At 42.1% G+C, this 14,260-nt stretch overlaps 1 protein-coding gene and 1 pseudogene across 3 annotated transcripts in view; one reads left to right on the top strand and one right to left on the bottom strand.

Moving 5' to 3' along the window:
* MARCHF6 (membrane associated ring-CH-type finger 6) overlaps window positions 1-13,256 on the bottom strand; it is a 78,104-nt gene extending 64,848 nt beyond the window's left edge. Inside the window, exon 1 of one of the 3 annotated variants that reach the window (XM_060092726.1) lies at window positions 13,017-13,256. In XM_060092726.1, coding sequence (XP_059948709.1) covers window positions 13,017-13,035 — 19 coding nt within the window. In that variant the 5' untranslated portion in view covers window positions 13,036-13,256. Of the gene's footprint in view, window positions 1-3,950; window positions 4,159-13,016 lie in introns of those variants that run through there. The other 2 variants (XM_060092725.1, XM_060092727.1) reach the window with 2 other exon arrangements.
* On the top strand, window positions 2,548-2,945 carry LOC132487229 (small ribosomal subunit protein uS8-like; annotated as a pseudogene).
* Window positions 13,257-14,260: the final 1,004 nt, after the last annotated feature.

Here is a 14,260-nt window from a genome sequence, read left to right as displayed (position 1 = left end):
TTATCTCACAAAACGATGTTGAGTGATAAAGAACCCCAGACACAAAGAGTACCTACTCCTATACAATTCCAGATGTAAAAAAATTCAGAAACATGTAAAACACATATCATTTAGAAAATAAGGATAAAGTTTCGCTCTAGAGAAAGACAGCAATAAAGACTAGAAGACAAATGAAAATTCTAGACCAAGATGAAACAGTACGAGTTTTCTGCCTACTCCTCCTGCCAAAGACAGCTAAAAACCCAGGATATTATATACAAAAACAAACATAAGAAGACTCTAAAAGGCGAAGAGAAGGCAGATCAGCAAAAGAAGCTGAGATGCCAAGGAACCAAAAGGCAGTGAGTTCTCTGGATTTATGTTTTGCCTCAAGTATCCTGGACTGGAGGCTGAGGGGGAGAAGCTGGCTAGCTAGAAACACCAATGAGAACAGACAAAAAAAATTCCGCCCAAAAGCTTGCTCTCTCTCTAGCCAAAGGACCAGGGAAGGGCAACTCGGCAAGACAGAAAACTTTAGACAGTAACTACTGCTGTACCCCAGCCAAACAGTACAAGAAAAAAATTCGACCCTACCAGCACCTCTGACAGTCAAGAACAAGTGGGGAGTAGACCTAAGATTAGCGAACTCTATTTCTAATCCTAGCCCGACTATATTATCAAGCAAGTTAAGAAGAAAATGAGGATTTAAAACCTAACCCCCAATTCCAAAAGACAACTTTTTGACTTTATCATACACACCCTGGTTATGTGATCAAGTTTCCTTGACTGTTTTATTTTTTCATAATTTAATGTCAATATCCTATATATATCTACTATCTACCACTCCAAATTTATAATTTTCTTCCTTTTGAACAGTAGATTTGCTCCCTCTAATGAAACACATTACTGAAATATAAGGGTAAAAATAACTAGTACAACAGCTAAGTAAGAAGTAGTTTTATTACTAGTGAAGCTGAATATTTCCACATTTTGCCATGTTCTCTTTGTGAACTATCTATTCAAATTCTTCGTCCAGCTTACTAATTGGGGTCTTAACAATAAGAAAATAGTCCAAAAAAATTCAGCAAAGGATTTGAACAGATACTTCAGCAAAGAAGGTCTACAAATGGAAACAATGCTGACTCATTAAGGAAATGCAAATTAAAAACACAATTTAAGATGCCGATGACTGTACAACAATGTGCTTATATTTAATGCCATTGAATCAGACACTTAAAAATGGTTAGAATGGTAAATTTTGTTATGTAAATTTTACATTAACAACAAAGTTTAAACCACAGTAAGATTACCACTACATACCTATTAAAATAACAAAAATAAAAACATATATACTCTTACCATACACCCAGCAATCCTATTCCTAGGTATTTAACCTAGTAAAATGAAAACTCATGTTTGCACGAAAACCTATGTGAATTTCATTAATAATTCTCCCAGACTGGAAACAACCAACCCAAGCATTCCACAACTGGGGAATGGATAACTGTGACACATCCCTACAACAGAATACTACTCAGCAATAAAAATGAACAAACTGCTGATACAGGCAACAATGTGACTATATCTTAAATGCATTATGTTAAACTGAAAGAAGCCAGACTCAAACAGCTACATACTGTTTAATTCCACTTATGACATTCTGGAAAAAACAAAACTATACAGACAGAAACAGATCTGTGGTTGCGAGGGTCTGGGGGTGGAGCTGACCATAAAAAGACACGAAGTTATTTTGGGGAGTGAAAGAACTATTCTATATCTTTATTGTGGTGGCTACATGACTATATGCATTTGTCAAAAACTCACAGACATTAAACAAGGAAAACTTTAAATACACTTTAATTTTAATAAAATCATGTTTTCTACAGTACTAGTGTCTAAACAGACGTAGAAAAAAAGAACAAATGAGAAAAGGTAACGACATGAAAAAAAATTAGTTCCCTCTCTAAAATGTGTTCTAATGAAGTTGTAGATTGAAATATATCCCAATGAGCACATTTACTTCACCGGCCAGGTAGGAATTAATGTTACTAGGGACTGTGGAAATCATCAGCATTGGTCATCAAATACTTTTGGCATTCTACTTTCTGGGTATGTGGCAGTACTGCACTTCCCTGTCACCTCTGAAATTATACCTGAACATGTGACTTGCTTTAGTCAATGGAATATGAGTTATAAGTGATGTGCCATCACTTCTGGATAGACGTCTTTGGGCACCAATAAACACAATCCATCACACTGCATTTTCTTGCCTCAATGATTGTGGAATCATGTGCTAAGCCATGGTCTCCAATCTATATCTCCAAGTGACCAGCATTATTAGCAGGAGAATCTCTCCCCAGCCACACTGGACGTGATGTCAGTGAGAAACTTAAAGCAACCTTCTGTTGCTCAGGTTTGGGGGAAGTTTGTGACTAAGACATAAATTAGCCTATCCTGTTTTATAAAAGATCTTAGCTGCTTCACAAAACAAAAACTAAAACAAGCACAACCACCACCAACACAGAAAGTCAAAGAAAACTCTTTTCGCCATCTTTCTGTGCTACCGCAATGGTGTGCATGAATGACCTGGCTGATGCTCTCAAGAGCATTAACAATGCTGAAAAGAGAGACAAACGCCAGGTTCTTGTCAGACCATGCTCCAAAATCATCTGGTTTCTAACCGTAATGATGAAGCATGCTTACACTGGCAAATTTCAAATCACTGATGATCACAGAGCTGGGAAAATTATTGTGAACCTCACAGGCAAGTTAAACAAGCATGAAGTGATCAGGCACAGATTTGAAGTGCAACTCAAAGATCTAGAAAAATGTCAAAATAACCTACTTCCATTCTTCTAGCTTGGTTTCACTGTACTGACAACCTCAGCTGGCACGAGGACCATGAAGAAACAAGACAAAAACACATAGGAGAGAAATCCTGGAATTTTTTTCCTAGGAGTATATAACAATGTGCAAATAAAATGCCTCAATGGAGAAAGGGGGGGGGGGAGTCAAAGAAAAAATAATCTATTTTGTTTACTAGGATCAATCCCACCACCCAAAACCTCAAGAGAACAAGGCCAAGGGTACAGAAGGAGAGTGCAGTCTACAAAAGGTGCAGCCTGAGGCCCTTCACTAAAAATGATATAATGTTCTGTGGTGGAGTAAGACTCCACCAAATTTACATGCAGTAAAATTAAAAATCTTGCTCAGGCCAAAGTAAAATCAATGCACTCTGCTGGTTATGAATGCAAACTTACCTAGAACAATAAATCAAAGCTCTTCCTGGTTTTCAAGGGCAAATTTCTTCTGTTAAATCCTATGGCAACTTTTGTTGCTTTATTTGAATACTTAGTGTTTTCACAAAGCATACCTTTTAGAAGTTCCTAGCACAGTACCTAGCTCAGTAAAGTTTTTTTTGAATGAAATCTTCAAGTCCTTAGTGACTGAAGATGGAGACAGCCCATGAGATGAAAGGGAGGGTGAACACCCAACAGTGTGAGAGGTTATCAAGTTGGTGCCAGATGGGGAAGTCAACACCCACTCAAGGCTAGCCCATCCCGTTAGTTTTCTTAGCCAAAAATCCAGTTCACCAAATATATTCTAAGTATCTACTATGAGACAAAATGCAAAACAACTCTTAAAGCTTTGGGTACATCTTAACTCTTAAGCCACTGTCTATCCTGAAAGTTGTTTCACATAAGGTTTCAAAATGTTTCCACTTTCCTTCTGGTGATAAACTAGTGATACTTTAATAAACAAAGGGTTTAATACCCTTTATTTTTTACAACAGATGACACTTACAGAACATGTGAGGAGACAGTACAGCGCTCCCCCGTACACAGTACCCAGCATCCCCTCTTATCAACATCCGACATTAGGATGGTAGTTCTACTACACTTAATGAACCCGCAATGACATACTATCATTAACTGAAGTCAACCGTTTATTCAGATTTCCTTGATCTTTACCTAATGTCATTTTCTGTTCCAGAATCCACATTACATTGAGTTGTCACGTCTCCTTAGGCGTCTCTTGGCTCTGGCAGTGTCTCACACTTGCCTTGTTTTTGATGACTTTGATTCTTTTTTTAATTAATTAGTTTATTTTTTGTGTGCGTTGCATCTTCGTTGCTGCACGAGGGCTTTCTCTAGTTGCAGTGAGCAGGGGTTACTCTTTGTTGCGGTGTGCAGGCTTCTCATTGCGGTGGTTTATCTTTGTTGCGGAGCACAGGCTCTAGGCACGCAGGCTTCAGTAGTTGTGGCACATGGGCTCAGTAGTTGTGGCTCGCGGGCTCTAGAGCGCAGGCTCAGTAGTTGTGGCCACGGGCATAGTTGCTCCGTGGCCTGTGGGATCCTTCCAGACTAGGGCTCGAACCCCTGTCCCCTGCATTGGCAGGCAGATTCTTAACCACTGTACCACCAGGGAAGTCCCCAGAATTGGTCTGATGTTTTTGCTCATGATTAGAGTGGGGCTATGGGTTCTGGGGAGGAAAATCACATAGGTAAAGTGCCATTTCATCACAGAATATGAACGGTACATTATCAACATGATTTTTATGACTGTTAATGGTGACCTTGATTCACCTGGTTGCAGTAACAAAGGATTTTTAACAGCTGATTATCAACAAAAATTTTATAATTAGTAGCTACGATTACAATAAACATATTAAAAAAATACATTATTAAAAAGTATTATTCAAAATATCTGTGGATAACCTATACTGCTAAAACCAGAAATGTGGCTACATAAATTGTGGTACATTCACTACACAAATGTCTATAGTCCCTTAAAAATAGCAAATATAACAGTTATATGACAATATGGAAATATGCATAATGTCAAGTAAACAAAGCAGGAATAAAAAAAATGAATACATACTGTTCTTACAACAAGGTAAAAACCCAAAACAGCCTAAAAGAGAAAATACAAAAAATGATAGCCATTATATTGGTTAGATGAGAACATGGGTGATTTCCTTCCCCTGTTTTCCCAAAGTTTCTACTGTTTCATTGCTACTTTCACAATTACAAGAAAAAGAAATTTTTAACTGCTAAAATTCTGTGAAAAACACTTCCTTTTTGACTGTGAAAGTATACCTATTTTTTTTAACATGGATTTGGTAATTAGGTCTTGAAAACATACATTTAAATTCCAAATCTCCATATATCCCAATTCTCCATATATCCCAAAGCTTAGTTATTTCTTTTCTCTCCAGATTACTGATCATTACAAAACTAACATTCACCTATACTATTGCTCCTGGAAGCCTGAAAACTACATCTGCCTTGCTGACTAGGCTTGAGTCACATGCTTTCAATGAGAAGCTCTTCCGTGGGAACATAAGATGGAGGGAAGGAGTAAAGCCATTTCCTACTTCTGGCTCTAAAAACAGCAGCGGCAGCTAACTGCAGGTCCTGTGGACTCCTGCAGTAGTTACAGAGCTCGTGCTGAGGATTTTGCCAGCAGTGGGCAAATGCAAATTCAGCAGCACAGGCAATAACTCCCAGGTTTTAGCAGGAGTGTGCCAAGTATCAATGTACTGAATATTTCCTCTGAGCTCCAAATTTATCCTTCAGTACAACCTGTTCAGTGATAAGAGACTGGACTCTTTTAAACAGTTTTTAAAAATAAATTTGTCGGTAGAGGGTGCTGGAGGGACAACACAGGAGGACTGGAGCACTCCTTGCTCCCGCTGCACTGTCAGTAGGTTTGCTTTAGTAACCAACTTCTCACAGCCCTACTGACAACAGCTCAACACACTCCAGGCCTTGAGCCCACGGTGGTACCCTAACTCTGTCTGCACGCCTACTCATCAACCTTGAGTCTCCTGCGTCCACCCTGGAGGGCTGTTTCCTGCTCACCCAGAAACTGTGGACTCGCTCTGGCTTGGACAACTCCGTACTTCTCCAACGAGGTCTGAACCACAGCTGTGAGGAGGGGCCCTCACCCCTCCCCCGTCTGTCCCTACTTGGACATTTTCCCTCAGGCCCAGAGTACCCTTTATGGTAGTCCTTACATCTTTATCATTATTCTCTAATCCTAGGTTAACAATTCTTTCAACTTCCTCTAGTTAAGTTACTGTGTTTTCTGCCTCCTCACTGGATCCAAAGTGCAAAGGAAAAAGAAGATTTAAAGAAGAACCAAGTGGAAATTTTAGGTGAAAAATACAGAGTGTGGACTCACTCCTGGACTCAGGCTCAACAGCAGTGTTTGTCTCAAGAAAAAGCACTTGTATTATTCTTTGGAGCTACCAGCTGAACTAACTGCTTCCCCACCCCCACCCCCCACGAAACACCATTTTTACTATGGAAAAAAACAAAACAACAACAAAATGACAAACAACAGTTATTCAGACAGATTCGGGTATTCGGCAGGCATTGTGTCACAAAAGAATGAAGTGAGCCTAAGAACCAAGCAAAACACTGACAATATTTGCTGCCACTGACAAAATAAAACTTTCAAGCAAATATTAGTATTTTAGAAAACCTACATCCACCACAATAAGAACGACAGCTTCTCCAATACCTAAAGCCCTTTTGAGATAAGTGGTGACGTTAATGAATGTGACTTTTATGTTACACAGGAAAATGTGTCAAGATTTGGAAGATTTGCATAACTTGATCTAACAGCTACCAAATGATCAATACATGAGGTTACAAAGCCATGCATGAGTAAAAGACAACAGATTTTTAAAGACAGTTTTACTGAGGAATAACGGATCCAATAAAATACGCTTACTTAGAGGATATCACTTGATATCGCTTGACACTGGTAAAACTGTCACCACAATCAAGATAATGAACACATCCATCACCACCAAAATTAACTCATGCCCCTTTGTAATCCACCTTCATCTCATCCTTCTCTCACCCATCTTGTTCCCTCCCAACTAACTGTTCTCCATAGCACGTATAACCATCTCGTCATGCCACATAATTTACTACGTGTTTACTTTCTGTCCTCCCCTCCTCCTCTACCAAGCCGAAAACAAGAACATAGGCTCTATGAAAGAAGGGATTTTGTCTATTTTGTTACCAGCCTAGCCCAAGTGCATAAAATAGTGCCTGGCTAGTTAACAGGTGCTCAATAAACACTTGTCAAATAAGTGCATGTATGCTTGCCCGTAAGCATGCCAAAGCAGTGAAAGTTGATCTGTGGCAAGAAGAATGAAGCAGGCATTACTGGAAGCAGAGATGAAAGACCATGTGGTTCTAGAAAGACAGTAACTAGCTGTCTGGTTCTGACAACTTCTTATCCTTTTAACTCATTACTTCCAATGTTTTGGCAGTCCATAAAAATAGGCTGGTAAGATTTTATTACATTCTGCTAGTGTGAGCAGTAATCTAGAAAAATGAAAAAGAAAAACGTCAGCTCTATATACCACTGGGCTGAAATGAGAGCACACTACTATGGCAAAACGTTTAGTATCTTAATGAGAGTTTCATACATCAATACTTGCAACATTTATTCCAATGTTGCAGTGCTTTTACTTTAAAAAAATGTATATCCTTGAGCAAAGAACAGATTTTTTTTGAAACTGAAAAATATCAGTGCTTTGCAGGATCAGACTCCTAATCGATAAAATGAGGAAGATCTAAGACCTCCTCAAGCTCTGAAGTTCAAATATTTGATAATAGAGAGCAGTTTACCTAACAGAACTTCTTTCAAAATCGGAGTCAATCCTTTTACACCCTGCCCCTGCCTTACCAACTAAGTTTACATAATATTCTAAATGCTTTGTTGTCATTTCAACAACTTTTCATTTCATCTTCACTAGGAGTAGATTCTGTCTCAAGAAACCACTTTCTTTGCTCATCCATAAAAAGCAACTCCTCAGCTGTTAAAATTTTATCATGAGATTACAGAATTCAGTCACATCTCCAGGCTCCACTTCTAATTCTATTTTTCTTGCTATTTGTACCACATCTGCAGTTACTTCCTCCACTGAAGTCCTGAACCCCTCAAAATCACCCATGTCGGTTGGAGTCAACTTCCAAACCCCTATTAATGTTGATATTTTTGCCTCTTCCCATCAATCACAAATGTTCTTTTTTTTGAATTTTATTTATTTTTTTATTGAAGTATAGTTGATTTACAATGTTGTGTCAGAATCACAAATGTTCTTAATGGCATCTAGCATGGTGAATCCTTTCCAGAATGTTTTCAATTTACTTTGTCCAGATCCATCAGAGGAATCATTATCTATGGCAGCTATAGCCTTATGAAATGTATTTCCTAAATAATAAGACTTGAAAGTTGAAATTACTTCTTGATCCATGGGCTACAGAATGGGTGTTGTGTTTGCAGGCATGAAAACAACACTCATCTTGTTGTACATCTCCATCACAGCTCTTGGGTGACCAGGTACATTGTCAATAAGCAATAATATTTTGAAAGGAACCGTCTTTTTTTCTGAGCAGTAGGTCTCAACAGTGGGTTTAAGATATTCAGTAAACCGTGTTGTAAACAGATGTGCTGTCATCTAGGCTTTGTTGTTCCATCTACAGAACACAGGCAGAGTAGATTAAAAATAATTCTTAAGCGCCCTAGGATTTTTGGAATGGTAAATGAGCAATGGCTTCAGCTTCAAGTCACTAGCTACATTAGCCCCAGCAAGAATCAGCCCGTCCTTTGAAGCTCTGAAGCCAGGCACTGACGTCTCCTCTCTAGCTATGAAAGTCCTAGGTGGCATCTGCTTCAAATATAAGGCTGTTTCATCTACACTGAAAATCTATTTCTCAGTGTGACCACCAAGAATTATCTCAGCTGGATCTTCTGGATAACTTGCTGCAGCTTCTACGTCAGTACTTGCTGCTTCACTTTGCACTTTGGTGTTATGGAGACAACTTCTTTCCTTAAACCTCATGAACCAAGCGCTGCTAGCTTTAAACTTTTCTTCTGCAGCTTCCTCAACTTTCTCAGCCTTCTCAGAATTGAAGAGAGTTAGAGCCTTGCTCTGGATTAGGCTTTGGCTTTAGGGACTGTTGTGGCTGGTTTGATCTTCTCTCCAGACAACTAAAACTTTCTCTATATAAGCAATATGGCTGTTTCTTATCATCCATGTGTTCACTGCAGGAACTCTTTTAACTTTTTTCAAGAACTTTTCCCTTACATTCACAACTTGGCTAACTGGTGCAAAAGGCCTAGCTTTCAGCCTATCTCGGATTTCAACATGCTTTCCTCACTTATCTTACTTACCTCTAACTTTTGATTTAAAGTGAGAGATATGTGACTCTTCCTTTCACTTGAACACTTAGAGATCATTACAGTTTTTTTTTTTTTTTTTTTTTTTTTTTTTGCTGTACGCGGGCCTCTCACTGTTGTGGCCTCTCCCGTTGCGGAGCACAGGCTCCGGATGCGCAGGCTCAGCGGCCGTGGCTCACGGGCCCAGCCGCTCCGCGGCATATGGGATCCTCCCAGACCGGGGCACGAACCCGTATCCCCTGCATCGGCAGGCGGACTCTCAACCACTGCGCCACCAGGGAGGCCCCATTACAGTTATTAAATGGCCTAATTTCAGTATTGTTGGGCCTCAGGGAATAGGGAGGCCCCCAAGGAGAAAAAAAAGAAACGAGAACAGCAGTTGGTGGAGCAGTGAGAATACACACATTTATCTATTAAGTTCACTGTCTTTGTGGGCACAGTTCATGGTGTCCCAAAACAATTACAACAGTAAATCACAGATCACCATAACAAATATAATAATAATGAAAAAATCTGAAATATTTAAAAGAATTACTAAGATGTGACACAGAGACATGAAGTGGGCAAATGCTTCAGGAAAAATGGCACCTATAGACTTACTCAATGCAGGGTTGCCACAAACTCTCAATTTGTAAAATAAATTAATATCTGCAAAGCTCAATAAAATGAACACAATAAAACAAGGCATGGCTCTATTATGAGAATGGATTATAAAACTGTTGATTTTACAAAAATAAAACAATACACTGAACACTTTAGAGATCTTTAATAGCTAGCAAACACAAAATATGAAGGGTCAAAATCCACCTGGCAAACAACCAATTTTCATATAGAATTCAGTCTTGTTTACTACAAATAGGAAACATTCTGAGCATTATAACATCATATATGGTACCATTAGAGGAAAGCAACATGCAATTTTTAAAAGAGATGGAAGAGCTTAACAATCTCTTTGCAGGTTGGTATTTCAGATTTCTGTTTGCTCAGATTAACATATTAAAAAATAGATAAGTAAACAACATCATCAGTGTTTTTAACGAGTGATAAAATTTTAAGATTTTTAAATTTTTTATTTTCTTTATGTTTAGCCTCATTTCCCAAGTCTCCTACCAAAAAAAAAAGTTTCTTTTATAATCAAAAACCCAATTGCATTTTTTAATTTAAGAAATAACCTGTAATAACTCATTTAGCAAATAGAAGTTGTTTCCAAGCTTTTTGGTGTCTTCACTTTGTCATTTTTATCCTGAAATCTTCTGTAATCCTCCCTTTCCTTCCAGCATTTTTTCAAGTTAAATTTACATTAACTTTGACAATTTCAGAAGACTTCCAATTTGGAATTTTGCAAAATTAGGCATGAGCAGTATTAAAATTCACTATCATTTCATGACTAACAGTGTCATAAAACAAATGCAAAGTAAAGCTTTGTCAAATTATGTAGATGATTCACCTTATAAAAGGAGTGACAAAAATACAGTCATCTCAACACTGGACACTGGGTATCCACTTATAAATTTAACCACGGAGGGCTTCCCTGGTGGTGCAGTGGTTGAGAGTCCGCCTGCCGATGCAGGGGATACGGGTTCGTGCCCCGGTCTGGGAAGATCCCACATGCCGCGGAGAGGCTGGGCCCGTGAGCCATGGCCGCTGGGCCTGTGCGTCCGGAGCCTGTGCTCCGCAATGGGGGAGGCCACAACAGTGAGAGGCCCGCGTAAAGCAAAAAAAAAAAAAAAAAAAAAAAAAAAAAAATTTAACCACGGAGTCTGACAGACCTGAGTTGGAATCTTGCCTCTGACATCTGTTACCTGTATGACCTTGGGCAAGTTACTTAATCATACTAACCCTCAGTTTCCTCATCTGTAAAAAGGGAATGGTGCCTACCTAACAGTCTTAGGAGAGTTAAATGAGATGTGTATAAAATGTTTAGTGAAGTACATGCCATCCATCAAGTCCTCAGTAAATGTCAGTTATTTCAATAGAGAACAGTGCTCAAGTCAGTAAATAAATATCATTTGTACGCACCCTGACTGAGGGGGGTGGGCAGTGCACTAGAAGCACTCAGAAAATATTTCTTTCATGGTTCCAGCTTTGCGATTCTGCAATTCCTGAATCACCACTATCATACCATAAGTGTATGCAATTACTAAGTGCCTAAGCTCAAAGAATGGGAATTTAATAAACCATGCCAGTATATATCAATTGATAAATCAATAAACACATGCATTACTAGACTGAGTCATTAAAATTTGAATCCAAAAGGATGTATGGATGTAGATGGAAATTTACACACTAGGACCACCTGTCAAAAGAAAGTAATTCCTAACCTCCTCAGCAGTTTCACTTTACTATTTTTTCCAAAGGAGTCTCCTGTGGTGATTACCTTTCACTCACGGCACATAATAAAAACAACTGAGCCATAATGAAAGGAAAACTGTGTCATCAGGATACCTAGGTTCAAATCTTTCTCTTACTAGGGTGTGAAACTTGGACAAACTATTAAACTAACTTCCACACCTATAAAAGATAATAATACCTACCTACTCCATAGGGATCTTAGATCAAATGTGAAGGCATGTAACTATGCTTTGTAAACTGTCAAGTATAACATGCAAATATCATTACAGTTGAGGCTCTTCCTATCGAAGGAAAGACTTCTTTAAAAAAAATGATAAACTGATCCCCTCCACGCATCACATATACAGACAACATCAAACTTTTCATCACCCATTACTGCACACCACGACAGTCCCCAACGATCTTCATCTAAAATCATCAAAATCGCAACCCGTAAGGTTGCAAGACGCTTATCATATCCCCACATAATAAACCCAAAGCATAAATGTATCTTCATCGATAACCTCAACAACAGGAAAGCGATTAGGAATTTCCTCTATAGACTCACGAAATTATTCCATAAACTCTAAAAAGATAAAACTGCTTAAAAACAACCTAACTACCTTCGCCGGATCAGCAAATGCGTTTCACTAGTCACAGATGTTCAGTCATGTCTTCACTTCTGTATTCAGTTCATAAGAGTCAGCTTGTTCCAGAACAGCCACATCCAAAACACACGCACTCAAAAGCAAAACAGACACACAAAACTCTGCTTATTGGTGCCAGAGACTAAGCACAAAATAAACTACACCGAAACAAAGAGCCTTCCTGCTTCGAATAACCCCGGTGGCCCTGCCTCTGCCTCGCTTAGTAAACAAACTACTAGGGGCCACGCAAGCAGAGGGCAAGGTTTTTAAATACGGGGTCAGTTCCACTCCACCAGGCCGTCACCTGGCGGGGTATTTTTCGCGAAGTTTCAGTCAACAAAGAAGTTTTATCGTGAAAGGGTCGGGCCCGGAGAGCGAGGGGCAAAGCGACATAAAGAAAGACAAAACCGAGTGGGGGAGGGGCGTGGAAAACGCCCCCAGACTTCGTGCAGCGACCACGGCGCCGTCCCCCCACCCCGGGACTGGCGGGACAGAGGGGGCGGGGAGCCACGCCGGCCGCGGCCACTGCAGCCCGACACCCCCGGCCCAGGGCAGGGGTCCTGCTCTCTGCGCGCGCGCGCGGGCGAGAAACGGCCGGGGGCGCCGAGGGGTCACCTACTGCTCCCTGCCGCCCCTCGAGTCCGCCGCTCGGCGGGCAAACGGCCCGGGCGCCGGCCCCGCCGCGATCCCGCCCGCTGGGTCCCGCCGCCGTCCCCGCGCGCCCCCGCCCCGAGACGAGGCGCCCCCGCCGCTCCGCCCGGGCCTCGCCGCCTGCCTCGAGCGCCGCGGACCGGGCGCGGGCCCGGCCCGAACCCGGGAGCCAGAGCAAGGGCGCGGGCGCCCCCGGCTTACCTTCCTCGGCGGTGTCCATCTTGTCTGGGGCGGGGGGGGGGAGCGGCGGTGACGCAGCCGCCAAGCTCCCGCGGCGGAGGCCGGAGCCTTCCGGCCGGGGCGGAGGGAAGGGAGGAGGGAGGAGGGAGCGGAGCCGGGCCCGGGCAGGTGCGTTGCTCAGGTGCGAAAGAGGAAGCCAGAGGAAGGAAAGAGGGGGACAGGGTGAGGGAGAAAGGCAGACAGAAAGCGGGCGAGAGAGGGGAGGGGGAGGGGCGGGGAAGGCCGAGGGGAGAGGCCTGGGCGGGGCGCGGAGGCGGAAGGGGCGGGGCGCGTCAACGACAGGTGCCGTCACTTCCGGCGGCGGCCGCCGCAGCCGCGGCGCCTTTCTCGGTGGTTGGCGGCCCCGGGGGCGTTGCGGCGCCCCTTGCGGACAGTGTGTGGCTACTTTCGTGGGCGGCGGGCTGCGCGGGCAATGGGGCTGAAACCTTAGAAGGAGCTGAGTTCTAATGACCCCGAGGGAGGCGACAAAGAAGGCGCAGAGCTAAGGGAGGAGAGCAGCGGGAGCGAGCTCCTGACGGCGAGGTGGCGAGCCCAGCGCCGGCCGGGCGCGGTGCAGACAAAGGCGGGTCTCAGGGCTGAAGAGTTAGTTACCTGGGCGCCTGTGAAAATACAAGTTTGGCGCCCCCCCCTCTCCCGCCCCGAGATTCTGGTGCCGCGTGTTTGGAGTCGGCCCAGGGATATGCATTTTTGTTCCGCACGCGGGCACTTCTGATGCACGTTTTGAGGAAGTACTGAAATATCACTGAAATTAAGAAGGCAAGCTCTAACTCTACCACACACCCTCCCAGGGAAACTTCTTCATTTAACTGGAAGGACTGCTTCAATAACCTGCTTAGGCTGGAGGCTGCAATACCCTCCTCTAAGGGAAATCGGTTCAGATACGGACAGGGCTTGATAACACTGCGTGTCGGACGCTTATCTGGCCGGAGCTAAATTGCTTCCGACTGAGCTCTGCTTCCATCCGTACAGCACCTGTCCTCACTGTAATCCCTGGCTTTTTGTCTAAATGAAGAACTATGCAGAAAATAACAAGTTAGAAAGATCACCACTTTTAGAATCGCCTGAGTAGAACCAAAGGTGTCTCTAATCCCAAGGAAATCTATTTTAAAGAATATGCGGATGACTTGCATATAGATTAGATATATGGTACATTGAGGAGCGCTAGCAATCTCTTTTCCATCTGTGTGAGTGACGGAGTTGGGAAG

Source organism: Mesoplodon densirostris, chromosome 3, assembly GCF_025265405.1.
Source record: "Mesoplodon densirostris isolate mMesDen1 chromosome 3, mMesDen1 primary haplotype, whole genome shotgun sequence".
Lineage (NCBI taxonomy): Eukaryota > Metazoa > Chordata > Mammalia > Artiodactyla > Ziphiidae > Mesoplodon > Mesoplodon densirostris.
This window is presented reverse-complemented; position numbering and strand designations above follow the sequence as displayed.